The sequence below is a fragment of the Oncorhynchus keta genome, chromosome 22 (genome assembly GCF_023373465.1).
Source record: "Oncorhynchus keta strain PuntledgeMale-10-30-2019 chromosome 22, Oket_V2, whole genome shotgun sequence".
Taxonomy (NCBI): Eukaryota; Metazoa; Chordata; class Actinopteri; order Salmoniformes; family Salmonidae; genus Oncorhynchus; species Oncorhynchus keta.
In genome coordinates, this window is record NC_068442.1 from 44,209,151 (window position 1) to 44,236,446 (window position 27,296).

The 27,296-nt window shown below is 41.6% G+C and overlaps 3 protein-coding genes across 6 annotated transcripts; 2 read left to right on the forward strand and 1 right to left on the reverse strand.

Moving 5' to 3' along the window:
- Positions 1 to 6,908: 6,908 nt before the first annotated feature.
- Positions 6,909 to 13,968, reverse strand: armh1 (armadillo like helical domain containing 1). 3 transcript variants are annotated; one of them, XR_008075701.1, is made up of 14 exons: positions 13,819 to 13,968; positions 13,352 to 13,571; positions 13,135 to 13,203; positions 12,876 to 13,042; positions 11,774 to 11,970; positions 11,410 to 11,494; positions 11,085 to 11,201; positions 10,745 to 10,817; positions 10,122 to 10,251; positions 8,851 to 8,928; positions 7,967 to 8,075; positions 7,581 to 7,715; positions 7,206 to 7,287; positions 6,909 to 7,033 (listed from the first exon to the last, which is right to left on the reverse strand). XR_008075701.1 is itself a non-coding variant. In XM_035799144.2 (12 exons), the coding sequence occupies exons 2-12, from the start codon at positions 13,555 to 13,557 to the stop codon at positions 7,005 to 7,007; spliced, it is 1,233 nt and encodes a 410-aa protein (XP_035655037.1). In that variant the 5' UTR covers positions 13,558 to 13,571; positions 13,819 to 13,967; the 3' UTR covers positions 6,909 to 7,004. The 3 variants fall into 3 exon arrangements, 1 of the variants encoding a protein (XP_035655037.1); XR_008075700.1 differs by having other exon boundaries at positions 7,581 to 8,075; XM_035799144.2 differs by lacking the exons at positions 7,581 to 7,715; positions 7,967 to 8,075 and having other exon boundaries at positions 13,819 to 13,967.
- Positions 13,969 to 14,164: 196 nt separating this feature from the next.
- LOC118400679 (galectin-3-binding protein A-like) lies at positions 14,165 to 17,940 on the forward strand. The gene is made up of 4 exons (XM_035797690.2): positions 14,165 to 15,613; positions 16,293 to 16,368; positions 16,462 to 16,558; positions 16,807 to 17,940. Exons 1-4 carry the CDS (start codon positions 15,380 to 15,382, stop codon positions 17,114 to 17,116), a joined length of 717 nt encoding a protein of 238 aa, XP_035653583.1. The 5' UTR covers positions 14,165 to 15,379; the 3' UTR covers positions 17,117 to 17,940.
- Positions 17,941 to 18,776: 836 nt separating this feature from the next.
- LOC118401544 (DNA methyltransferase 1-associated protein 1) lies at positions 18,777 to 27,061 on the forward strand. 2 transcript variants are annotated; one of them, XM_035799145.2, is made up of 11 exons: positions 18,777 to 18,943; positions 19,391 to 19,497; positions 19,704 to 19,795; positions 20,097 to 20,295; positions 20,548 to 20,706; positions 20,934 to 21,101; positions 21,221 to 21,406; positions 21,521 to 21,592; positions 23,162 to 23,234; positions 25,021 to 25,331; positions 26,347 to 27,061. In XM_035799145.2, exons 2-11 carry the CDS (start codon positions 19,402 to 19,404, stop codon positions 26,404 to 26,406), a joined length of 1,416 nt encoding a protein of 471 aa, XP_035655038.1. In that variant the 5' UTR covers positions 18,777 to 18,943; positions 19,391 to 19,401; the 3' UTR covers positions 26,407 to 27,061. The 2 variants fall into 2 exon arrangements, with proteins under 2 accessions (XP_035655038.1, XP_035655039.1); XM_035799146.2 differs by having other exon boundaries at positions 20,100 to 20,295.
- The last annotated feature ends 235 nt before the right edge of the window (positions 27,062 to 27,296 follow it).

A 27,296-nucleotide genomic window follows, 5' to 3' on the forward strand; every position in this document is an offset into this window, starting at 1 on the left:
CCACAATGCTTGATCGTTGGTATAAAGATTCTTACTGTGAAATCCAGTTTGGTTTTCGCCAGACATAATGGGACCCATCTCATCCAAATTCTGCTCTGTATCATAGAATTCTACAGGAGAATGTCAGGACATCTGTCTGTGAGCTGAAGTGGAAGCGCAGCTGGGACATGCAGCAAGACAATGATCCAAAACACACAATCAGGTCTACATGAACATGGCTGAAAAGCAACACATTTGAAGTTTTGGAATGGCCTACTCAAAGTCCAGACCTAATCCCAATTGAGATGTTGTGGCAGGACTTGAAACGAGCAGTTCATGCTTGAAAACCTACAAGTGTCGCTGAGTTACGGCAGTTCTGCATGAACAAGTGGGCCAAAGTTCCTCCACAGAGACGTGAGAGACTGATCAACAACTACAGGAAGTGTTTGTTTGGAGTCATTGCAGCTAAAGGTGGTACAACCAGTTATTGAGTGTAAGGGGGCAATTACTTTTAATCTCAGGATATTGGGTGTTGTATAACTTTAAGGAAATAAATGAACTAAGTATGTAATCGTTGTGTTATTTGTTCACTCAGGTTCCCTTTATCTAATAGGTTTAGGTTGAAGATCTGATAACATTCAGTATATAAAAAAATGCAAAAGTAGAGAAAATGAGAAAGGAGGTAAATACTTTTTTACAGCCCTGTGTAGAGAAAATTAGGCACTGTGTACACACTGACCTTATATGTAGTACATTTTGATATCTGTTGACTGTGTGAGGGAGGCTGATGGTGAATGTCCCATTTTTCAACATTCAGTATGAAAAATATACAACAATAGAGAAGATTAGAAAGGGGGCAAGTGCTTTTTCACAGCACCGTATCTCTCAGTATTGGCCACCATGTAAAAATTAAGTGGATATTTGAGTGATATAAAATGAACTATACCTTCCAGAAAGTATGAATGGTTTAGGTTAACTTCCCATCCTTAGTGCCTGTCATGCAGCAAAAGTGTGCATGTACCGATGTACTGTCAGCTGATAATGTTTACTTTGCAAGCTACAGTTGGCTAAACATATAATGGTAAGTATTTTTTCAATATATTTTTTTAATATTACTTTTATTTAACTAGACAAGTCAGTTAAGAACGAACAAATTAAGAACAAAACCCTAACCCTGGGCCAATTGTGCACCGCCCTATGGGGACTCCCAAACATGACCGGTTGTGATACAACCTGGAATCAAACCAGGTTCTGTAGTGACACCTCGAGCACTGAGAAGCTGTGTCTTAGACCGCTTCAGCACTCGCGAGCCCTACTAGTAGACCTAATGAACTTTTTTCTCCAACAAATGTAGGCCTACCTAGTGAAGTTGTGATGGCTAGCTAATAAACTAACTTTCAGGGGATAAACTAGACGGCTATATACAAATATTGTTTGATGTGCTTGCTAACAATAGTGGTGATGACAGGAGTCCAACCGACAACTTTACCAGGACGAGGACTTGCTGATGTCAAGCTCTTTCCAAAAGCCCAATCTCTGATGAAGCAAGCTAAATGACACATGTTGTTTGCTTAGCTAGCTAGCTAGCTACATACCAAACAGATAGTCTACCCTCACGTATCTGAAATTACATGATGATTTAATGTTTCCTGATCATGAATAGAACGCAGTTACTTGTTGTATTTCTCTGATGATAGAGCTAAATGTGGAATAAAGGGAAATATGTAGTTCTGACTATCCTCTTCAAGAGGGGGATGATATTACAACAAAATAGTTATAACGTATTTAACAGCCCCTTAATAATGGCACTAAGTCAATGGCATTTGAAATGAGACAAATATGCCCTCCCCCACAAAAAAAATGAATAAAGAAATCATGATAACTATGTAAAGATTCTATAATTCCTTAAACCAACCCTTCAATTTAGTCCTGACCTTGAGGCCTCAGGAATGTTAAGTCTTCGCTGACACACTCACACACAGAGCAAGTTACAAACCTTCTTTACTTCAGTGGAGAAAGCGGCCTCCTGCAGGGTAGGGTGTAGTAGTGGCCTATGCATTCCATCCATCTTGAGAGCCATTCAAACCCACACAATATACTGTCTGTCTGGTGGATGCGAGAGAAGATACAAACCACCATACAAACCACCTAAAGGAACAACAGCAACAGGAAATCCTAATGATTTAAGGAAAAGCCTATCTACCACACTAATACAAACTTAGAATTACATGAGTCAGAATAACAAGTCCTTCATTCAGAATTTTGAATGAGAAATGACATGAGTCAGTATAATAATCATGTACAGTTGAAGTCGGAAGTTTACATACACTTAGGTTGGTTAGGTTTTTTTAACCACTCCACACATTTCTTGTAAACAAATTAGTTTTGGCAAGTCAGTTAGGACCTCTACTTTGTGCATGACAAGTCATTTTTCCAACAATTGTTTACAGACAGATTATTTAACTTATAATTCACTATATCACAATTTCAGTGGGTCAGAAGTTTACATACACTAAGTTGACTGTGCCTTTAAACAGCTCAGAAAATTCCAGAAAATGATGACAGGGCTTTAAAAGCTTCAGCTTCATCATCTGAGTCAATTGGAGGTGTACATATGGATGCATTTCAAGGCCTACCTTCAAACTCAGTGCCTCTTTGCTTGACATCATGGGAAAATCAAAAGAAACCAGCCAAGACCTCAGAAAAAAATTGTAGACCTCCACAAGTCTGGTTCATCCTAGGGAGCAATTTCCAAACGCCTGAAGGTACCACGTTCATCTGTACAAACAATAGTATGCAAATATAAACACCACAGAACCAAGCAGGCGTCATACTGCTAAGGAAGGAGACACGTTCTTTCTCCTAGTGATGAACGTCCTTTGGTGCGAGAAGTGCAAATCAATCCTAGAACAACAGCAAAGGACCTTGTGAAGATGCTGGAGGAAACAGGTACAAAAGGATCTATATCCACAGTAAAACGAGTCCTATATCGACCTAACCTGAAAGGCCGCTCAGCAAGGAAGAAGCCACTGCTCCAAAACCGCCATAAAAAAGCCAGAATACGGTTTGCAACTGCACATGGGGACAAAGATCGTACTTTTTGGAGAAATGTTCTCTGGTCTGATGAAACAAAAATAGAACGGTTTGGCCATAATGACCATCGTTATGTTTGGAGGAAAAAGGGGTATGTTTGCAAGCCGAAGAACACCATCCCAACCGTGAAGCACTGGGGTGGCAGATTCATGTTGTGGGGGTGCTTTGCTGCAGGAGGGACTGGTGCACTTCCAAAATAGAAGGCATGATGAGGAATAAAATGTTTGTTTATATATACACTCAAGACATCAGTCCTGAAGTTAAAGCTTGGTGGACAATGGACAATGACCTCAAGCATACTTCCAAAGTTGTGGGAAAATTGCTTAAGGATAACAAAGTCAAGGTATTGGAGTGACCATCACAAAGCCCTTTGTTGGCAGAACTGAAAAAGCGTGTGCGAGCAAGGAGGCCTACAAACCTGTTACACCAGCTCTGTCAGGAGGAATGGGCCAAAATTCACCCAACTTATTGTGGGAAGCTTGTGGAAGGCTTCCTGACACGTTTGACCCAAGTTAAACAATTTAAAGGCAATGCTACCAAATACTAATTCAGTGTATGTGAACTTCTGACCCACTGGGAATGTGATAAAATAAATAAAATATGAAATAAATCACTCTATTATTCTGACATTTCACATTCTTATAATAAAGTGGTGATCCTAACTGACCTAAGATAGAGAATTTTTATTAGGATTAAATGTCAAAAATGGTCAAAAACTGAGTTTAAATGTATTTGGCTAACACAGAACCCAAACCGGCTGTGCGCGTGCGCCATCGTGCATACATTTATTTTGTCCCCCCACACCAAACGCAATCACGAAACGCAGGTTAAAATATAAAAACAAACTCTGAACCAATTCTATTAATTTGGGGACAGGTCGAAAAGCATTAAACATTTATGGCAATTTAGCTAGTTAGCTTGCACTTCCTAGTTCATTTGTCAATTTTTGCTAGCTTGCTGTAGCTAATTTGTCCTGGGATATAAACATTGAGTTGTTATTTTACCTGAAATGCACAAGGTCCTCTAATCCACACATAAAACAGTCAACCCGAATCGTTACTAGTCATCTCTCTTCCTTCCAGGCCTTTTCTTCTCTTGACTTTATATTGCGATTCGCAACTTTCATAAATTAGGTGCATTACCGCCACTGACCTCGTTCGTCTTTCAGTCACCCACGTGGGTATAACCAATGAGGAGCTGGCACGTGGGTACCTGCTTCTATAAACCAATGAAGAGATGGGAGAGGCAGGACTTCCAGCGCAATCTTCGTCAGAAATAAAACTGATTTCTATTTTAGCCCATGGCAACTCAGATGCTCGTTGGCGCGCACAAGCAGTGTGGGTGCAATAATTGAATAACATAGATTTCCACATTTATTTTTCAGCACACGCGACGCGAGCGATTTGATCAGCCTGTAAGGTGTATGTAAACTTCCAACTTCAACTGTACATTTTTAAAAAGGCACACATAGCCTACATATCAATGCATATACACAAACTATCTAGGTCAAATAGGAGAGAGGCATTGTACCGCAAGGTGTTGCTTTATCTGTTTTTTTAAACCAGGTTTGCTGTTTATTTGAGCAATATGAGATGGAAGGAAGTTCCATGCAATAAGGGCTCTATATAATACTTGCGTTTTCTTGAATTTGATCTGGATATGGGGACTATGAAAAGACCCCTGGTGGCATGTCTGGTGAGATAGGTGTGTGTGTGTCAGAGCTGTGTGTAAGTTGACTATGCAAACAATTTGGGATTTTCAACACATTAATGTTTCTTATAAAAAGAAGTGATGCAGTCAGTCTCTCCTCAACTCTTAGCCAAGAGAGACTGGCATGAATAGTATTAATATCAGCCCTCTGATTACAATTAAGAGCAAAACGTGCCGCTCTGTTCTGGGCCAGCTGCAGCTTAACTAGGTCTTTCCTTACAGCATTATACCACACAACTGGACAATAATCAAGATTAGACAAAACTAGAGCCTGCAGAACTTGCTTTTTGGAGTGTGGTGTCCAAAAAAAAATAATTATCACCATTGGCCTCATGGTAAAATCCTTGAGCAGTTTTCCTTCCTCTACGGGCAACTGAGTTAGGAAGGACACCTGTATATGTGTAGTGACTGGGTGTATTGATATACTACTGTACCATCTCAAGCCTAATTAATAACGTCACCATGCTCAAAGGGATATTGAGCATCTGCTTTTTTAATTTGTATACATCTACCAATCTGTGCCCTTTGCAAGTTATCGGAAAACCTCCCTTGTCATTGTGGTTAAATCTGTGCTTGAAAATCCCTACTTGGACCTTACAGATAATTGTATGTATAGGGTACAGAGATGAGGTAGTCATTCAAAAAATCATGTTAAACACAATTATTGAACACAGAATGAGTCCATGCAACTTATTGTGATTTTTTAGCACATTTTTACTCCCAAATTTATTTACACTTATATAACAAATGGGTAGATTGGTACCCAGACTATAAGTGGTAAACAGTCTGTTTATCATTCCACTTCTTGCCTCTCCTGTCATTTGCCAAAGAGAATGGTTTTTGGCAATCTCAACGTTCAATATGAAGTTGCTCATTGGTTGTTGGAAATAACATGAGTATTTTCCATGACAACATGTGGATCCTCGAAAACAGAATTATAATTATAACAAAGTCCAAAACAAATATGCAGCTGTTAGCTAGGCAAATTGGTGTATTGTGAGGCTTAAAATCGAAGCGAAGACGTTTTGTGGTTGGAATTGCAGTATGTATTTAGTTGAGAAATTAGACATGTGCTAGCAATTATTGACAGACTGGTTTTTGTTTGAAGATTAAAATCCGGGATCCTTGGTTTGAGAAAATCGGGATCCTTAGGACGTCTGCTAGGGGAGTAAAACGCTCTGAATTTACGAACGGACAATCAAATCAAAGTTTATTTGTCATGTTCGCAAAATACAACAGGTGTAGTAGACCTTATAGTGAAATGCTTACTTACAGGTTCTAACCAATAGTGTAAAAAAGGTAGTAGGTGAACAATAGGTAAGTAAATAAATAAAACAACAGTAAAAAGACAGGCTATATAAAGTAGTGAGGCTATATACAGACACTGGTTAGTCGGGCCAATTGAGGTAGTATGTACATGAATGTATAGTTAAAGTGACTATGCATATATGATAAACAGAGAGCAGCAGCAGCGTAAAAGAGAGGGGGGCACAATACAAATAGTCCGGGTAGCCATTTTATTATTATTAGTCTTGTGGTTTGGGGATAAAAACTGTTAAGAAGCCTTTTTGTCTTAGACTTGGCACTCCAGAACCGCTTGACAGCGCTCTGACTTTACAAACGCGCTGAGCGCACTCTGGCACTCCAGATTTAATTTAAACGCGCTGAGCGCACTCTGGCACTCCAGATTTAATTTACAAACGCGCTGAGCGCACTCTGGCACTCCAGATTTAATTTACAAACGCGCTGAGCGCACTCTGGCACTCCAGATTTAATTTACAAACACACCCCAAATGTACATTTAAAATTATTACGGTAAAGGTTAGGTTATGGTTAAGGTAGGAGTTAAGGTTTAGGGTAGGGATGTCCAAATGATTCCGGATAGCACTGAACGTTATGGAATCAGGACCAAATCCTTATCTCCTTGAGCTCATTTATGATAGAATGTTCATATTTGAAGAAAGACAATTCTCTTTGGCAAATGACAGCAGTGCAAGCAAGAAGTGGAGTATTAGCTATAAACACTGGTACCCAGGCTAAACCACTTATTCTCTTCATTTGAAAGGCATTTCTCATGGTTACAGTTGCTAAACAAATCGGTTAAAAAAACAATAATATGGGCTGAATACTTTTTGTTATTTTTATTGATTTATTTGACTGTAACATTAAAATAAAGTGTAAACTATTATTATACAAAATGGCATGCCTGTACTTTGTCTGGTTCAGTCTTCTGAGCTCTGGTGCTCCAGAACTGTAAATAAAAAGATGAAAGATTTTCATTTGAAATTCTATTTTGTAATGGAAAGATACAAATATAAAAGTTAAATAAACTAGTATTATTATTATTAATGATGTGAGGCTTAGGGATACACGTTTACTTACACAAATATTACAAAACTGAAGGGAAAGTCTCATACAATTACCTTCCGAAATGTTGACTTTATTTGATAGCAGGATATCTGCTTGAATTTCATCCATCGTCATGTAGAAAGTCTCAGGTTTGTGCTAAAAAAAATGTAGAGAAGCAAACAAAACATTCTTTTTTAATAAAAGTAATTTGAATGCATTGTAATCTAAAAAAAAAAAGTGAAGACTCCGACCCAAATGATTCATATACATATATGCACCCTGCCACCACCTTGGCAGGCCCCCACCGTTGTAAAAAAAATATTTTGAAAGCTATAGAAATGTTTTTATTAATGTCTACATTTGTTTTTGCCACATTTCTATTACAGATACCTTAGTGCATACCTCAATTATTAATTACTATAGAATTCCATTAATTCCTATGACTGTACCTTCACTGGAATGTGCAAATATGGCCGACCCGTGGTTTCAAAGCCTCTCAATAGCCAATACATAGCATCAACAGTCCAGGGTTTATACACATCCTTGCTCAGACCAGTTTGCCACTCTAGCCAGTGCCAGTCAGTCTGGCCAAAAAATCAAAGTGATGACATTGGATCAACGTGGGAAACTGATTGGATTTGCAAAAAGTCATCAACATAAGAGCATTATTTTTTTCACCAAACTTCTAACCTTAATCAAATGACATTGTGACATTTTTTGTTGATTTCATGTCGAATTCCCGTTAGTTGACAACCAATTAAATGTAAATCCAAACTAGACAGGTAAACCATGTGTAACCACACCAGCCCAGGACTTCCACATCCGGCTTCTTTACCTGCGAGATCGTCTGAGACCAGCCACCCGGACAGCTGATGAAACTGTGGGTTTCTGTCTCAGGGAAGCTCATTTGCGTGCTCGTCGTCCTCACCAGGGTCTTGACCTGACTGCAGTTAGGCGTCGTAAACAAATTCAGTGGGAAAACACTCGTTCAATGGCCAATGGCATGCTGGAGAAGAATGCTGTTCACGGATGGGCCTATACAGCTGCATTGGGGAATTTCTGGTTCTATCTGGATTTTGTTGGAGAGGCTTCCATTAAAGAACACCCTGTGTTCTGTTAGACAGGTAACTCTTTATCCACATTATAGCAGGGGGTCTAAAGCCATAACACATGAAAAGTTTTTTTTCCAGCAACAGACTATGATCGATAATGTCAAAAGCCGCACTGAAGTCTAACAAAACAGCCCCCACAATCTTTTTATCACCAATTTCTCTCAGCCAATCATTTGTCATTGAGCATGTTTGGAATGCTCTGAATCAATGTGTACGACAGCGTGTTCCAGTCTTAACGCCAATATCAAGCAACTTCACACAGCCATTGAAGAGGAGTGGGACAACATTCCACAGGTCACAATCAATACCCTGATCAACTCTGTGAAGTAGATGTGTTGCGCTGCATGAAGCAAATGGTGGTCCCACCAGATACTGACTGGTTTTCTGATCCACCCCTACCTTTAAGGTATCTGTGACCAACAGATGCATATCTGTATTCCCACTCATGTGAAATCCATAGATTAAGGCCTAATGAATTTATTTCAATTGAATGGTGTCCTTATATGAACTGTAACTCAGTAAAATCTTTGAAATTGTAGCATGTTGTGTTTATATTTTGGTTCAGTGTAGATGCATACTCTTACATACAAAATAGATTTCAGCTCACCATGAAGGCTGCAAACAGATTGATACCCATGGTTCTGCGTACATGCTCCTCCACCACTGGGTATGTACGGACAAAATGCTAAAGACAAAGGCAGAGATAAGACTTGGCTTGAGTGATTACATTCTACTCTGTACCGCTACACAGGGTAGTATCTACTCTGTACCGATACACAGGGTAGTATCTACTCTGTACCGCTACACAGGGTGGTATCTACTCTGTACCGCTATACAGGGTGGTATCTACTCTGTACCGCTACACAGGGTGGTATCTACTCTGTACCGCTACACAGGGTGGTATCTACTCTGTACCGATACACAGGGTGGTATCTACTCTGTACCGCTATACAGGGTGGTATCTACTCTGTACCGCTATACAGGGTGGTATCTACTCTGTACCGCTATACAGGGTGGTATCTACTCTGTACCGATATACAGAGTAGTATCTACTCTGTACCGATATACAGAGTAGTATCTACTCTGTACCACTATACAGGTTGGCATCTACTCTGTACCGATATACAGGTTGGCATCTACTCTGTACCGATATACAGGTTGGTATCTACTCTGTACCGATATACAGGTTGGTATCTACTCTGTACCGATATACAGGGTGGTATCTACTCTGTACCGATATACAGGGTGGTATCTACTCTGTACCGATATACAGGGTGGTATCTACTCTGTACCGCTATACAGGGTGGTATCTACTCTGTACCGCTATACAGGGTGGTATCTACTCTGTACCGCTATACAGGGTGGTATCTACTCTGTACCGCTATACAGGGTGGTATCTACTCTGTACCGCTATACAGGGTGGTATCTACTCTGTACCGCTATACAGGGTGGTATCTACTCTGTACCGATATACAGGGTAGTATCTACTCTGTACCGATATACAGGGTGGTATCTACTCTGTACTGATATACAGGGTAGTATCTACTCTGTACTGATATACAGGGTAGTATACAGAATTGTGGGTAGGGTAGTATACACAACTGTGATAGATGTGAAAATGCATTCTAGATGAATGCATTTCTTTTCTACTATGTATGTGTGTGTGTGTGTCAGGGTTTTGGTCAATTCTGGAAGTAAACTGAAATTCCAATTCAATATAAAAAAAGCAACTTTTTTTCAATGACTTCTTAATAAACTGAAAAGTAGAATAGATTTATTTCAAAAGCTGTTCGATGTTTTTATTCAAATCACTTCCTGAATTGACTACCATCAGTTCCCCAACTCTGGTGTGTACTTATTTGATTCGATTTGATTTACCTCCAGCGCCAGGCTCGCTTGTCTCTGGGCGTCAGCATGCTCCTGGTTTCCCATAGCATACATCAAGTGGTGCACCACTCTGAGAGGAAGCAGTTCCTGGGACAGCTCCTGACTCCCCTGAGCAAGCAACCTTCAGCACGTAGTCAAAACAGTCAGCATTGGTATATGATGATCATGAACATTACTGTTACAGGCTAATACACATTTCATTAAAAAAAATGTTTAAAAAAAATTTAAACCAGGCAAGTCAGGTAAGAACAAATTCTTATTTACAATGACGGGCTACACCGGCCAAACTCTGCCGACGCTGGGCCAATTGTGCGCCGCCCTATGGGACTCCCAATCACGGCCGGTTGTGATACAGCCTGGATTGTACTAATTGTACTGATCTGTATGTCATTACATTTAAAGTACTAAATATGGGCTGAGTGGCAATATAAAATAACAAGCAAATCACTTCTAAGTTAACAAGTGAGTGACAAATAAATCAGATTAGCCGCTGATACTACTAATATACAGCATTTAACTTCAGTTTTCAGTTTCAGACAGTTTGTGGAAAATTCACAGACCATGTCAGAATGACATTTCTAAGGGATACCCATACATGAGGGTTCTGACTTCACCTTAAAGCTTTGGCTGCCGCAGCTTGTTGGACATACACTGGCAGGGATTCAGTCATCTTGGTCATTTCTGGGTCTGATGGAATGGACATCAATAACAGTTCAAGTGTTTTATTGAGACAAAAACTCTTTGCTGAAAGGAGATCTACATTGCTTCAGGCATGATGACTATGTAAAAAGACATATGCAATATCACATCTTGTGTGTGAAAAAAATGGACCGTTAGAACTGTAGTCCTATAGGGTTGCTCTTAGTGGGTTGCAATGAGAACTACACAATGACTAGATGCACAATGACTTTGCCTCTCATTTACTGGGGAACCAATAAGGAGAAGATGTGAGACCTTCCAGGATCTTGTATGTCTGCACTCCCTCCATAGCCGGTTTGAGCAGATCTACGAGACCTGTGAGCAGCGCCGGTCTGACCTCATACTGCCTGAGATCTGTGATCAGCTCGATAGCTGGGAGAGAGAGAGGGGGGAGATAGACAACACAATAATTACAAAAGAGATTATAAAATAATACTGCATACTATAGGAATCAGATACTACAGCGTGAAGTACAAGCAGATGTTGAAGATGTCAATGGAAGAGATCTGTATTTGAAATACATGTAGAACAGGCTGTCTGGATAGCTGAGAGTTGACACGCACACCTAGCTATTACTTACCCTCATATTGCACCTCCAAATGCAGGGACCTCAACAAATTCAACAGAGGTCCCACGATGCTGGGGTGGGCTTCCTTCACTATGTCCTGTTAGGGGTCAGAATTATATCCAATCATTTACCTTCATAAATACACTCAAGCCATAGCAGTCAGGTGTGTATGACAAGGTCACACACAGCTGGATTTTCAGTTAGTTGAACCTGTGTGTGTGTGTGTGTGTGTGTGTGTGTGTGTGTGTGTGTGTGTGTGTGTGTGTGTGTGTGTGTGTGTGTGTGTGTGTGTGTGTGTGTGTGTGTGTGCACTTGAATGCATGCCTGTGTGTCAGCAAGCGTGTGTGACTGCCTATGTGTATGTGTGTTGTTATACTTGTACTATGCGGAGGGTCTGCAAGACCAGTTGCTGGGCCTTGGGCGAGATACAGGTCAGCAGGGCAATCAGACCTCTGTACACCTGGTTCTGGTATTTGGGGTTTCCATGGGCCAGGGACTCCAACAGGGCCCGTGCTGTCTCTTGGGTCCCCTCTGTCTTGGACTTGGCCAGACACTCTGCAATGGCTCTCACACCTGCAAGCCACGTGGACAGGAAACAGTGGACACAGTGATATGGTCTGAGAACCAATCAAGCAACATTAACCAATCAACAACACACACCCTTCACTCCTCTAGGTCCTTCTCCCGTCAGCAGCCCCACAGCTGACTAAAAACTAGGGGGTGACAGGACTTTGTTGCGCGGCTCCATGGCTGTTGAACGCACTTCCAGACACTATTAGGGCTGCAGAATCTCTGTGCTCCTGTAGCCCTTTCCTGCAGTCAAATAACTACTGGACTTATGGGTGGAATGTTATTCATATTTCTCAATATTTCATCATTAATAAACATCACTTTTTTAACATCCAAAAATCTGCTGTTTCTATGTCAAACAGTTTTGTAATATTTCAGTCTTCTGTGATGTATATAAAGTGTAATATTGAGGTGCAACAACAGAAAAATAAGACGCCTGCACCATAGAGTTGAAATGTATACCATTTATACCACTGTGTGTGAGGTGTATACTTTGGTTTCAAAGTAGATTTGTTTAAAACTACCCTGATTTAGCCCAATGCAGTAAAAGGTTATTAAGGCACAGCTCAAGACCGTGCTGTTCAGAAACGCTTTCAAGGCCCTCTGCTAATTCGATTCTCACGTCCTCCGGATCTGGCGACACCTATATATATATATAGCTTTGATGGATGTCTATGTTCTAAGTTCTGTGTTTTGGATTTTTTGTATTATTATTTGTTTGTATTTTTTTTGCACTGAGAAAAGCTCTTTACAAATTAAATGAATTATTATTATTATTTGCCAATCAGTCTTTAATCATAGACTGAAAAACTCAAAACTCATAGATCATTTCAATTTGAACTTTAACAGTCCAACTGCATACTAAAAACACGGTATGTATCATAGAGATAGTTTGGTGAGTTGTTTACCATAGCTTTCGCAGATTAGCTCTTTGTACTTGCGTCCAGCGTTGGAGACTATCTGAAGCAGCCGAATGGCCTCTGCCTTGTCCTCCTCCTTGGTCTGTTTCTGACCTAAGATCTCCAGGAGGGTTAGGACCCCTCCAACCTCCAGGAACTCTATGAGATAACGATGACTGTGGAAAGATCAAGGGTATGTGACTAAACCTTATGGTGCAAGAGATTAATGTGTTAGCTATACAATTTCAGACAATGTTTTTCCACTCACTTGCTAGCTGCAGAGAGGAACACTCCAACTGCTTTCAGTTGAAGACCTAAGCATGTTCCGAACATGTAGCTGAATGCGCCTGAGTAAATGAAAATGACAAAATACACCACATTTGTTTTGCATCACCTTCTCCAAACATGCTGCCTTTGTATGTGGATATGACACCACAGCACTGGACTGGTTATCTAACCACATCAAATGCATTATGCAAGGATACGTCAGCCTCATCCAGGCGGTGAGCCGAGCCAGAAAGAGACTGGCAACCTGTGCGAATTCCAGTTCTAACTCAGGACAAGTCTTTCCAGTGTTTTGAGTCACAAACACGGTCAGCATGCGGCTGCGCACCGTCTTGTTGCCATGATCCCACTCTTGAAGGAAACTCAGAACTTTACTGATAGCTGCTTGTTCCTTGCTTGTGGACATTACTGCTTTTGACACTGTCAAACAGAGAGTACAAAGCAGAGCTTTAATGTGGAAAAAGTAGCTAGCTAGTTAGCTGGATGACCTAACTAGCCTTTTAATAACAATACCTAACTATTCTAGCTACTGTACAGTAGCTAGCTAAAAGCCTGCTTTTAGACGTTTGAACCAAATGCATAACTAGCAAGGCATGCTATCGAGTGAGTCGCACATAAGTACGCCTACATTGAAACGTGAATTGCTTTGTTGAAAATAATCGATTACCTGCTGTTAGTATACTGCCAAAACGACAAGCTGGAAATCACAGCTGTCTCGAGTTGTGTGTTGCTTAGCAGCGTTGCCTCCTCCCACCTGGTACAGTGTACCATAGAACTAGAAAAAGTTAGCCTTTTTGGGGAGGGAATTGGTCAACTGTGGTTTGCTAGTACTGTCAGAAGATGTCCTGTAAAACAATGAATTTGAATATTATCTGCACTGTATGTTTGTTAGCTAAGCTAGCCAGCATGTTTAAGACGAATTATTGCAAACATTTTTATAATTAACTGCCAACATTCCATTCCAACAATGCATTCATTCCACAGCCACTGAGGTTTTAACTAGATGGTATACAGTTTTTGTCAGATTTGACTTTTTGTAAAAGGTTAGGAAAGGTTACTTAGTAGGTTAGAAGAACTAACATAACAGGTTAGGAAAATGAGGTTAAGGTTGGGAAAAGGTTAGCTAAAATGTTAACTTTTGGCATTAATTTGACAAAAGCTATATGTTTTCTAGCCATGACCATACACTGACTGAAATCAGCTTATGTTTTATTTGTTTTTATTTTAATCTTTATTTTACTAGGCAAGTCCGTTAAGAACAAATTCTTATTTACAATGACGGCCTATACCGGCCAAACCCGGCCGATACTGGGCCAGTTTTGCGCCGCCCAATGGGACTCCCAATCACGTCTGGGTGTGATACAGCCTGGAATTAAACCAGGGTGTCTGTAGTGACGCCTCTAGCACTCAGATGCAGTGCCTTAGACCGCTGCGCCACTGATAGGTGATAGGGCCAAGATAAATTGGCCCTATAGTTGGTCCATGTACAGTTTAGACTTAGCTTTGAAGTTTAGAGTAGACAATTGGATGCTTGTTTATTATTATCCTTTGAACTTATTGATCATTTTGTTGTTATTTGTACCCTTTTGTGATCTGTACCCTTTCGGCCAAGATCATGCGATCCTGAAGGACTGTTTAGTTGGTTAACTGGTACTGGGGGACTGATTTATCACTGCTTTTGGGGAACTATAGAGCTCGCCAGCTTGCAGTCCTAAAAAACAGAAATGAGTTTCCTCTGGTTCGTTCAGCCATTCCTTTGGGGAAAATGAATGGGGAAAGAATAGGGTTTGGGGATAAATGCTGAAAATAAGGTCTGAGATTAACACAGACTTAGCAGATCTTATACATTTAGTTCTATGAGATGTATTTATTTATTTTTATTTCACCTTTATTTAACCAGGTAGGCTAGTTGAGAACATGTTCTTATTTGCAACTGCGACCTGGCCAAGATAAAGCATAGCAGTGTGAACAGACAACACAGAGTTACACATGGAGTAAACAATTAACAAGTCAATAACACAGTAGAAAAAAAGAGAGTATATAATATCAGTCAGTTAACATGACCTTGATGAATTATGAAGCCTTCTTTTAAATGACATAAATGCTTAACAAATCACAAAAAGTGACGTCAGTTGATGAAGATTATCTCATAGAACAACCATGGCGGAGTTTAGTGCCTACAAAAAGACACCATTACTATTTCTCGCTATTAGTTACAGAATGGGGCCATGAGGCTGGTGGGGGGTAAGCTGTCCTCTGAGGGCTGTGTGGAGTTCTACTATAATGGACAGTGGGGGACCATGTGTGAAGACAACTCGGACATTATTGAGGCACAGGTGGTGTGTTGCCATCTAACTAACCTGGTGCTCTTACTTCCGTGGTGGCTGGAATATACGGACAAGTTAGGTTGGATCTGTATAACCTCTCTTGTATCCACTCATCGCAGTTTTGATTCAATGAAGGCTTGATCTGTGTTCGGGAAACTAGCCCCTTGTGGATCTTTGCATAGGTACAGAATATCACACCTTCCCTGTTTGTTTTTATTGACCCATGACCCATCTGTAATCTGGACACAGGCTCTAAACTGTGATGGGACAGGGCAAGAGACCCCACGGTCTCTTCAAAGGCTGGGGGGGGTCAACAAACTGAGGTGTGGTCTGTGAGAGAGGTAAGACTGACCAATGACCACAAAGACTCATCCACAAAAAAACTAAAGACCAGACACAGTATCATTGAAATGCACTTACTGAAAATTGAAACAGCAGAAATGTTTGGTCCATGGCTCACTTTGGAATGCTAGTATAGACGACTGTTACAGTACATGCTCAAGGAGGTGCACAGTTTACAACAGTGGAGGCTGCTGAGGGGAGGACTGCTCATAATAATGGCTGGAATGGAGTGGTATCAAACACATTAAAACCATGTTTGATACCATTCCATTCCGGTCACTATTATGAGCTGTCCTCCCCTAAGCAGCCTCCACCAGTTTACAATGAATCGTTCTTTTAGATTGGAAGAAAATGTATGATCAATTTCTGATATTTTGTTTATATACTGTTTGTGCTTTTCAAAATATGATGTGCTTGACCAATATATGATGTGATTGACCAATATTATTTTATTTGATCTGAATCTGCTCAGAATATCAGCCGTGTCTACACCCTGGACCACAACACAGGCCTTGCTAACCACATGGGGGGGCTGTTTGAAAGTGGACGTGACTGTGACTTTGACATCATGGTGCGGGTCGGGTCGCAAACAGCACTGTGGAAAACATCTGTGTTCACAAGCTGATCGTCTCTCGATCCAGAGGCGTCCATCTTAAACGTCACAAAGGAGGAGAACTTCATTAACTTCAACCTAGACGTTAGACTCAACTGCCGCCCTCATTTCACCAACTTCCTAAGGTAAGGTGAGACCAACATGCTTTACTTTACAAACGTTATCCTAGTTAGCCTGCTATTACATCCACCCTTTCTTCGTCAAAGCCGTGTCATGGCAGAGAATCCATGTATCTTGTGTCTCCTTCTTCCCCAGGTATCTTTGTACACAAGGCAAATCAACATCACCTCGCCCTCATCCTCCACAAGATGGTGTCCCACTGGAGTCTGACGCAGCTCCAGGAGGCGGCAGGGAGGCTCTTCACCTGACTGCTCCCAGAGGATTCCTCCTTCCAGACCTCTCTGTACGAGCACTCCGTCTGTACAGGCGACCCAGTTCTGCAGGAAACCTGTCTGCGCTACCTTGCCTGGAGCTGTAAGTCACTGAGCCATTCCCCAGCCTGGACTGGTCTTGGCCTGGGCACAGTAAAGACCCTTCTGGCCCGTTCATACGTGGTAGTGCCAGAGGAGGCCTTCTTGCTAAAAGGTTTGGAGGACTGGGTGTTGGATCAGGGTAACTCATCCACCCACGAAGCCCAGGTGGCCCTTTTGGAATGCATCCCTTTTCCCATGATCGCTGCTTAAAATATTTTCAACTTCAAAGCTAAGTCTAAACTGTACATGGACCAACTAGAGTTGTATGATGCCGGCATGTTGCAGGCTGTTCAGTTCAATGCGCTGCCCTTCCGGATGCTGCTTGGGAACCTCCTCCATAAAAAAGTGGAATACACACCCAGGATCTACACTGGCAAGCCATGACTCAGAGCCTCCTTCAACACCCCTGTGCACAACAGTGCTTATTTTGCCCTGTTTAAAAAGCTAAACTGGCATACCAGCGTGTATATCCACAACCATGAATGCTCAAACAACTATTTCCACTGTGTAACGCTGCCAATGGTCTCACAAACTGCCCAGAATAACAGGAAGCTGCCCAAAGAATACCAGGATGGCATCCGTTACCTCAACAAGGTTGTCCTGATGTGTGAAGGGGAGTATAGATTCCATGTCCAGGATTTCACTGTTGGCTGAGTCAAAATCCCAGTCAATAGTAGTGTGGTCCATTTACATTTACTAGTGCTACTCAGACCAGTTCTCTTACCGCGTGGTGGTTCAGTCTGAGTACACCTCTGAGATCAAGCAGAATGAACAGGAAGTAGAGGATGAGGAAGATGAGAAAATAGAGTGGACAGGTTACAAAAAAAAATGTTTTTTTTGTGTTGAATTCCTCTGTATTCAAGTATAAGAAAGCAATTCACTTAAAATGTTAATTGTATGTAATCTTTGTTGTTAACCCATCCAATCATTTTCTGAATGTATCTTCCAGGAGACATCGTATCATTCCAATTTCAGTCTACTTTGGAAAATGTGGGGCATGTTCAGAACAATAATAAACTTGTTTTTAATAATTATATTTTTATATATAGATTTTTTTTTTACCCCCTTTTTCTCCCCAATTTTGTAGTATCCAATTGTTAGTAGTTACTGTCTTGTCTCCGTACGGAGTCGGGAGAGGCGAAGTTCGAGAGCCATGCGTCCTCCGAAACAACTTCTTAACAGCGCGCATCCAACCAGGAAGCACCGTACACCTAGCGACCTGGTCATCGCGCACTGCGCCCGGCCCGCCACATGAGTTGCAAGTGCGCGATGAGACGAGGATATCCCTTCCGGTCAAACCCTCCCTAACCCAGACGACGCTGGGCCAATTGGGCGCAGCCCCAAGGGCCTCTCGGTCGGCTGCAACAGAGCCTGGGCTCAAACTCAGAGTCTCTGGTGGCACAGCTAGCACTGTAATAATGATTTTAAGGAAACAGTCAACATGTTTCTTCTGTACATGTATTCATGTCTTATATATGACAACATATGGCACAAGTTGTGTCATATCATTTATCAATGATTTATCTGCACATCTATCACTCCAGTGTTTATTTGGTAAATTGTAATTATTTTATTATTATTTATTACCCTACCTCCCTAATCTTACTTCATTTGCACACACTGTATATATACTTTTATATTGTGTTATTGACTGTACGTTTGTTTATTCCATGTGTAACTCTGTGTTGTTGTTTGTGTTGCACTGCTTTGCTTTATCTTGGCTTGGTCGCAGTTGTAAATAAGAACTTGTTCTCAACTGGCTTACCTGGTTAAACAAAGGTGAAATAAATAAATACGTTTTTTTTATGTGGGTAAATAATTTAGTTCCAAGTTCACCCCCTCCGCATCAGTAAGTGGCGACAAACTTATTTACAGAAGGGGCTTTACTGGCGAAGAAGAATTACTTCCGGTTTCCGCTGAACGCAAGCTTGTTGATTATAGCTTGTTGTTAGCCGGTTAGCTAGCTAGACAATTTTTATACTTTCACAGAATTTTCGCTTTAAAAGACAAAAACAGACACGTGGATTCACCAAAAAGGTAAACGGTAAAACGTTACGTTGAAAATGAACTATTTCATAACTAGCTATGTCCCTGCTGGGCTTTAGCGCGGCAACGTTTGCCAAAGCCGGCTCGCTGAACATATTTGCTTGAAAGCTAACGTTAACTAGTCAACGTGAGCGACGCATTAATTAACTAACTAAATTATCGACACGAAATTCAAGTATCCTCTTTGAATACACTTAATACATATGTTAACTTAATTATTAATCCATAAAGTATAGACTGCTAACGTTGGTTTCCTGCAAAGACCGAGTAGTAGCCTCTGCAAAGAGATTAGTTAACTACATTGCTTGCTAGCTCCGCTTGCCATGTCTAGCCAATAACGTTTGGTAAGTAACTTGATAGTTAGGTGAGCTATCAGGTGATGACATACATTTGACACACAATGACAGAATACAAATACAGAGTAACTATTCTTTACAGCACACGTCATCATGGCAGCTGGTGCCGATGTGAGAGATATTCTGGAGTTGACCGGAGGGGACAATGATGGGCCGATCAGTAAGAAGGATTTCATCAACTCCGAGAAGGTAAGAATGATGTCCTCTGGTCACAACCTGCCGAGGACCTGTCTTTTGATGGTGTGTGAGAGTGGCTTGTGTGGAACAACTTACTTGTGTCCCAACTGTCCATTGTTGAGTTTCATTAGCGCAAGTCTATCAACTGACAGTCTATCGTTTACATCTAAATTGCACAGTTGACGATCTGCACTCAACCTTAATCCCCCCCATTACAGAAAAAGGCCAAGAAAACAAATGAAACGTTGACCTTCAAGAGACCAGAGGGGATGCACAGAGAGGTGTACGCCTTGCTCTACTCAGACAAGAAGTAGGAACCCTGTTTGACCCAAACTCCCTCTGTCTGGCTGCCCTGCCTCTTGGGCTGAACATACTCCATTCTTTTACTTTTGAGTTGTTAGATACTTCTGCGCTGTTGGAGCTAGGAATACAAGCATTTCGTTACATCCACAATAACATCTACTAAATATGTGTATGTGACCAATACAATTAGATTTACGTCAACACTGATGTCTCATAAAATGCTATTTACTTGTGATTTAATTTCTGTATTGTTGCGTTTAATAGGGTGTGTCACTGAATTAGTATTCTGACCACCACCTGTCTCTCAGCAGAGATGCTCCCCCCCTGCTGCCCAGTGACACTACTCAGGGCTACCGGACAGTGAAGGCCAAGTTGGGCTGTAAGCGGGTGCGACCCTGGAAATGGATGCCCTTCACCAACCCAGCCCGCCGAGACGGAGCCGTCTTCCACCACTGGAGACGCATGGCAGAGGAAGGCAAGGACTACCCCTTCGCCCGCTTCAACAAGGTAAGGAGAGGGGTTTCTCATTGTTTTTATCTCTTTATTGTTCACTTCATCACTGTCGGTCTAACACATCGCTCCCCCTCCACCTCCCTCGCTCTCCATCTCTCTCCATCTCTCTACCTCCCTCACTCCATACCCCTTCCCTCTCTCCATCTCTCTCCCTCCCTGTGACCACCCGTCTCCCTCTCTTTCAATTCAAAGGGGCTTCATTGCCAAAGCAAATGCAAAAATCTCTCTCCGTCTCCTCCTCCCTAGGCAGTGCAGGTGCCAGTGTACTCGGAGCAGGAGTACCAGATGTATCTCCATGATGACGGCTGGACCAAGGCGGAGACGGACCACCTGTTTGACCTGTGCAAGCGCTTTGACCTGCGCTTCATCGTCGTCCACGACCGCTACGACCATCAGCAATACAGAGTGAGGAGGCTATCTATGACTGACATTACACACACACACACACATTTTAAATACAGAATTGGAATCCACAAATCACAATACAGAAAAGAAGGATTCAAGTATTTCAAAACATTTAGAATATTATAATTTTTTTTTAGGTAAATATTTGAATGTGTTGCATCGTGAAATATAATGTCTTCCCATGATAATTGTACCTGCCGGTAACATTTCTGTATTTTTACTTTAAGAAACGGTCAACGGAGGACCTGAAGGAACGTTACTACAACATTTGCGGTAAGCTGACCAAGGTCCGCGCTGCAACAGGGACAGAGCCCAAGATGTACGTATTTGACGCGGGTCACGAGAGGCGCAGGAAAGAGCAGCTGGAGAGATTATTCAACCGCACGCCTGATCAGGTTAGCAGCACTTCCCCAAAGACAATTCCACTGTTAGTGTTGAAGGTTGAAATGGTAGTCCAAGATAATAGTTGTCTTAATCCCCCGCTCATGTTGCACTTACCCGTTTTGCCCTGAAGGTGGCAGAAGAGGAGTATCTGATGCAGGAGCTAAGGAAGATGGAGAGCAGGAAGAAGGATCGCGAGAAGAAGGCCCAGGACCTGCAGAAGCTCATCACAGCAGCAGACACCAACACAGAGATGAGACGTGCCGAGCGCAAGGCTACCAAGAAGAAGCTCCCGCTGAAACGAGAGATGGAGAAACCGGTATACAAACACTCCCATTCGCCCAATCGCTTAATAAGGAACCTGATGCCACCCTGCTTGTTTGTCTTGTCTCTGTGCTCACCTCTCTACTGTCTCCCTGTCTGTCCACAACAGACTGTTCCTGAGACGGCAGGCATCAAATTCCCCGACTTCAAATCAGCTGGAGTCACGCTACGCAGCCAGAGGGTAAGCATGGCCATGCACTAAAATGATCAGTCACAAATGATCTGTATAGGAATAGTATATTGATTTGCTTAGATTGTTCCCCCTCCAAATATCACAATAGGACCTTAGCTTCCCTCTCAAAGATCAATATAAAGCATTTTCATTGAAACTCCATAAACACCATAAAGAACTCTCATTAAAACACCATAAAGAACTCTCATTAAAACACCATAAAGAACTCCCATTAAAACACCATAAAGAACTCCCATTAAAACACCATAAAGAACTCCCATTAAAACACCATAAAGAACTCCCATTTAAAACACCGTAAAGAACTCCCATTTGAAACACCGTAAAGAACTCCCATTTGAAACACCGTAAAGAACTCTCATTTGAAACACCGTAAAGAACTCTCATTTGAAACACCGTAAAGAACTCTCATTTGAAACACCGTAAAGAACTCTCATTTGAAACACAGTAAAGAACTCTCATTTGAAACACAGTAAAGAACTCCCATTTGAAACACCGTAAAGAACTCCCATTTGAAACACCGTAAAGAACTCTCATTTGAAACACCGTAAAGAACTCTCATTTGAAACACCGTAAAGAACTCTCATTTGAAACACCGTAAAGAACTCTCATTTGAAACACCGTAAAGAACTCTCATTTGAAACACAGTAAAGAACTCTCATTTGAAACACCGTAAAGAACTCTCATTTGAAACACCGTAAAGAACTCTCATTTGAAACACCATTTGAGTTTTTTGGAAACTCCACTAACGCTCTATTTTAAAAGGATAATTTACTTGTCTAGTATGGTATACTGCAGCATGTGATGTATGCTCATAGTGGATGGAGCATGTTAGACCTGGCTCTGTGTCCCAAATGGCACCCTATTCCCCGTGTAGTGCACTACTAAAAAGTAATATCGCAATATTATTTTTGGATAATATAAATACGTTTTAGATTTTTTGATAGGTAGTGTTAGCTAGCATGAGTCGGCTGTACCTGCACCAAAACTTCATCCTATAGTTTGTTCTCATCTTTTTAAATAGTGAGCCAACATGTTTTCAGCACTTTTATTTCCATGACTGATAAACACATTTTCTCATGCCCTTTCTTGTCTCTGCAGCAGACATATAGAGAGCAATATATTTGGAACCTCAAATCACAATAAAATCACGTTATCGAATCGCAATACATATCGTATCAGCACCTAAGTACCGTGATAATATCGTATTGTGAAGTCCGTGGCAATTCCCAGCCCTAGTGAATAGGGGGCCATTTGGGACCTTTCCCTTGCTCTCATCAGCAAAACCATAATTTATGCCATTAGCGGCACGCTAATATCTGTAGGATGTAGCAGAGGGGGCTTATTCATCTCCATGACTAATGGAGAGATGCTGCTCTCTATGTAAAATGCATTGTGGGTAAAGGAGTGGAGTGTACTCCACAGGTAATATGTCAAACTGGGGCAGGTAAAAGCATTTTGATCAGCCACGCTGAAGTGCATTTCAGACTAATTAACCGCCAGAGGTGAAGATGTTTATCCCCATACACCCCAACATATAATTTTCTGTGTGTCTTACAGATGAAGCTGCCGAGCTCGGTAGGCCAGAAGAAGATCAAGGCCATTGACCAGATCCTGACAGAGAGGGAAGTGGGTGAGTTCAGTTAGGCATAATACCTACCATAATCTCCTCAGCATAAATGTTAAACAGCAAACCAAGGCACTGTCTGACTCGCACAAACAACCAGACCTGGGTTCAAATATGTGTATTATTTGTTATTGAAATACTTATTTTCTGTGTATTTTTTTCATTTTTTAAAAATGTAACCTTTTAACTAGGCAAGTCAGTTTTAAGAACAAATTCTTATTTTCAATGACGACCTACCGGGGAACAGTGAGTTAACTGCCTTGTTCAGGGGCAGATATTATTATTTTTTTAAACTTTATTTAACTAGGCAAGTCAGTTAAGAACAAATTCTTATTTTCAATGATGGCCTAGGAACAGTGGGTTAACTGCCTGTTCAGTGGCAGAACAATAGATTTGTACCTTGTCAGCTTGGGGGTTTGAACTTGCAACCTTCCGGTTACTAGTCCAATGCTCTAACCACTAGGCTACCCTGAATGACAGATTTTTACCTTGTTCGCTCGGGGATTCGATCCAGCAACTTTTCGATTACTGGCCCAAAGCTCTAACCACAAGGCCTGATGTTGGAGGCGGCTTATAGTAGAGAAATGCAACATTTAAATTCTCTGGCACAGCTCTGGTGGACATTCCTAAAGTCAGCATGCCAATTGCACACTCCCTCAACTAGTGGCCTTTTATAGTTTCCAGCACAAGCTGCACCTGTGTAATGATCATGCTGTTTAATCAGCTTCTTGATAAGCCACACCTTTAAGGTGGATGGATTATCTTGTCAAAGAAAAATGCTCACTAACAGGGATATAAACAAATTTGTGCATATAAAACATTTCTACAGTCTTTTATTTATTTTATGAAACGTGGGACCAAAACTTTACATGTTGCATTTATATTTTTGTTCCGTGTAACATTTAAACCCAGGTCTGGTAATAACATAACTACCATTCCAATATAAATATCTCCCTCCCCACCAGCTGTCAGAGCAGCTCACAGATCACTGCACCTGTACATAGCCCATCTGTAAATATCCCATCTGTAAATATCCCATCTGTAAATAGCCCATCTGTAAATAGCCCATCTGTAAAAAGCCCATCTGTAAATTCCCCATCTGTAAATATCCCATCTGTAAATATCCCATCTGTAAATAGCCCATCTGTAAATAGCCCATCTGTAAAAAGCCCATCTGTAAAAAGCCCATCTGTAAATAGCCCATCTGTAAATAGCCCATCTGTAAATAGCCCATCTGTAAATAGCCCATCCAACTACCTCAGCTCCATACTGTTATTCATTGCTCCTTTGCACCCCAGTATCTCTACTTACACATTCATCTTCTGCACATCTATCACTCCAGTGTTTAATTAATAAATTGTAATTATTTTGCCACTATGACCTATTTATTGCCTTACCTCATCTTATCTCATTTGCACACACTGTATATAGACTTTTCTATTGTGTTATTGACTGCATGTTTGTTTATTCCATGTGTAACTCTCTGTTTTGGTGTTTGTGTCGCACTGCTTTGCTTTATCTTGGCCAGGTCACAATTGTAAATGAGAACTTGTTCTCAACTGGCTTACCTGGTTAAATAAAGGTGAAAAAAATAGAGCAAACACAGACCAAGGCACTCTGACTAGATAGTTGGACTTAAATATCCTTTGAGTTGATTTGTCCATGTAGGTCAAGTAAAACAAGGCAAACCGTTTGGTTACTGCCAATGCATTGTGGGCCTGGTACAATGGTTAGTGGGATATTTCCTATCTGTGTGTGTTTCATCTTTCTCTACACTGCTCTCTCTGTGTAGACCTGAACCCCATGCCCACAGAGGAGATAGTCCAGATGTTCAACGAGCTGCGCAGTGACCTGGTGCTGGTCTATGAGCTGAAGCAGGCCCACGGTAACTGTGAGTACGAACAACAGATGCTACGCCACCGCTACGAGGCCCTGCTGAAGGCTGGAGGAGGAGGGGGGGTCCCCGTCGGGCCCCCAGGAGGAGGAGGACTAGAGACCCCTGGAGGCCCCGAGGTCCCCACCTGGCCCGGCCCAGACGACATCAAGGGCGAGGCCAAGGAGCAGATCATCGATGTGGTGGGAGCTCCACTCACCCCCAACTCAGTAAGTCTCTCAGCCCACCCCGCTCACAAAAACCTTTAGGCACCAAAGTAAGCATTTCACGGTAAGGTTGTATTCGGCAGGTGTATATGTGACAAATACAATTTGCTATGATTTGAAATGGAATTAAACAGACCGACACGTGAGGGACTACCTGAACCAGGGATGCAAACTGGTCACCTTTTTTTGCGAAATTTGCCATTTTGAATCCAAAATAGGTGACCAGTGTGATTTCCTGTAGATCCGATGACAAAAGTTTGGGAGGGGAGAGGGGGGTTGGATCACTACTGGTTGGATTCTACTTTATTTTACTCAATGAACGTTATTCTTGCACACATGTAGCTTTGTGCTCTTGATCGATATCTATAGTGGCCACTATAATACAGCTAAAATAGTATGCCTTTTTCATTCTATTGCTACTTTAAGATGTTTTTGTCCCAAGTGCAATATTTAGATGTGTATGGTCACAAACGTTCCATTATAAAGGCCTTCATGGCTAACTGCAATATTAGTGTATTGTTTCTTTCTCAAGGCTCGTTTTCAGTAAAGTCTAGGCAACAAATAACAGTGGATTGCTTACTTTACATTTTTTTAGCTGTGAGTTGGGTTCATATTAACCACTTTTTATTTTACACACCGAGACTGATCATGTAGATCATATTCTTTGTTGTTTAATTAGTTCCAACCTGCATTTCTCCATAGCAGAGATGTTTTGCATGTTTGTGTCATCTTTTTGAGCCCTCACCAGTTTGCGTCCCTGCTAAAGTTGTCCAGTAAGAAATGCCTATTTCCGTTGTCCGTTGCAATACGTTTTGATAGTGTATCTTAATGAATATGACCCTGTTGTTTTAACCGGAGGTAGCTGAATACAACTTGTCAAAGAGAATACATTTAGAAAATGTTCCAATGTGCACAGTTCTTAATATTCTCATAGTTTAGTGTGAAGTTATGCAGATTTATACATGTTCTGGACCAACGGCTGATAGCGTTTGGTGCATATTTTTTTGTGTCTTTCCAGCGTAAACGCAGAGAATCCGCATCCAGCTCCTCGTCCATCAAGAAGGTGAAGAAGCCGTAACGTCAAGCCCTGGTGTTTTATGGGACTGTGGAGAAGAGGAGAGTGGATGAGGTCACAGCCACCCTGGCCTCGGTTGAGCGGCCCACAGAACAGAATGCTGGAGATGGGGGGGGGGAGTCATCCACCCCTCTGACAAATAACAACCAAGCCTTGTCCCCCCATCACACACGCCCATGAATATGACTGATACACAGGAATAATACCCCCCACCAACACCAACACATCCCCTTTACAGCCAATGGATCCCCCCCAGCCTATCATGACAGCGACAACGACTGACATCCCATTTCATTACTCTTCGCCCAGGCTGAGATGAGGCCAGAAACTGTAAATAGCCAGAGTGAGCTAATTGAGCCATGGGGAGAGGAACGTCTATTTGAGATTGGGGGAGGGGGGTGGGACCTCTGGCCACTGTCTTTTTGTTTCTCATCATGCTGTTTTGTTACCTGGGCTGTAGTTTTGTGTCTTACCTCTTAGTTGGCGGCTCGCCCTGTCATTGCGGTCAAAGTGACACTTCCTTACGCAGATGAGTCAAAAGATTTAGCTTGTGGGAGAGTTTGAACTGGCTCAGATGGACTGTTGTCCTCACTGTCTGAAAAGAGAGGAAAGCAATCTGCTCCATTACCCATTCAATAAACATCTTTGTTTTTTCAAATGGTCTTGTGTGCTAATATCTCACGGTTAGCATAGTACCTGTATGTAACTCATGCTAGAATCAGTCTGACCCCTCCAAAATCACCAGGCAAACTACCCTGAAAGGTAGGACTGTAGTGGGCAGTAATATTTAACATGTGGGGGTATATACTCCACATGCAACTCGTAATAAGACAAAGTAATTAGCCTTTTCAAATGTTTGACTCCATATGGGTCATTAAAATAAGCAAGCGTTA

Bases quoted from the DNA above. Each gene is read 5' to 3' on its own strand.
- armh1 (XM_035799144.2), bottom strand. From the start codon at position 13,557: ATGTCCACAAGCAAGGAACAAGCAGCTATCAGTAAAGTTCTGAGTTTC. The intron at 11,971-12,875 runs GTAAACAACTCA...CGTGGCTTGCAG, and splicing joins GCTAATCTGCGAAAGCTATG to GTGTGAGAGCCATTGCAGAG. The intron at 10,818-11,084 runs GTCTCACATCTT...CCATTCCATCAG, and splicing joins GACATACAAGATCCTGGAAG to ACCCAGAAATGACCAAGATG.
- LOC118400679 (XM_035797690.2), top strand. From the start codon at position 15,380: ATGAGGCTGGTGGGGGGTAAGCTGTCCTCTGAGGGCTGTGTGGAGTTC. The intron at 15,614-16,292 runs GCTTGATCTGTG...GAATCTGCTCAG, and splicing joins GCAGTTTTGATTCAATGAAG to AATATCAGCCGTGTCTACAC. The intron at 16,369-16,461 runs GTGACTGTGACT...CTCTCGATCCAG, and splicing joins GGGGCTGTTTGAAAGTGGAC to AGGCGTCCATCTTAAACGTC.
- LOC118401544 (XM_035799145.2), top strand. From the start codon at position 19,402: ATGGCAGCTGGTGCCGATGTGAGAGATATTCTGGAGTTGACCGGAGGG. The intron at 19,796-20,096 runs GTAGGAACCCTG...CCTGTCTCTCAG, and splicing joins TTGCTCTACTCAGACAAGAA to CAGAGATGCTCCCCCCCTGC. The intron at 23,235-25,020 runs GTGAGTTCAGTT...CTCTCTGTGTAG, and splicing joins CCTGACAGAGAGGGAAGTGG to ACCTGAACCCCATGCCCACA.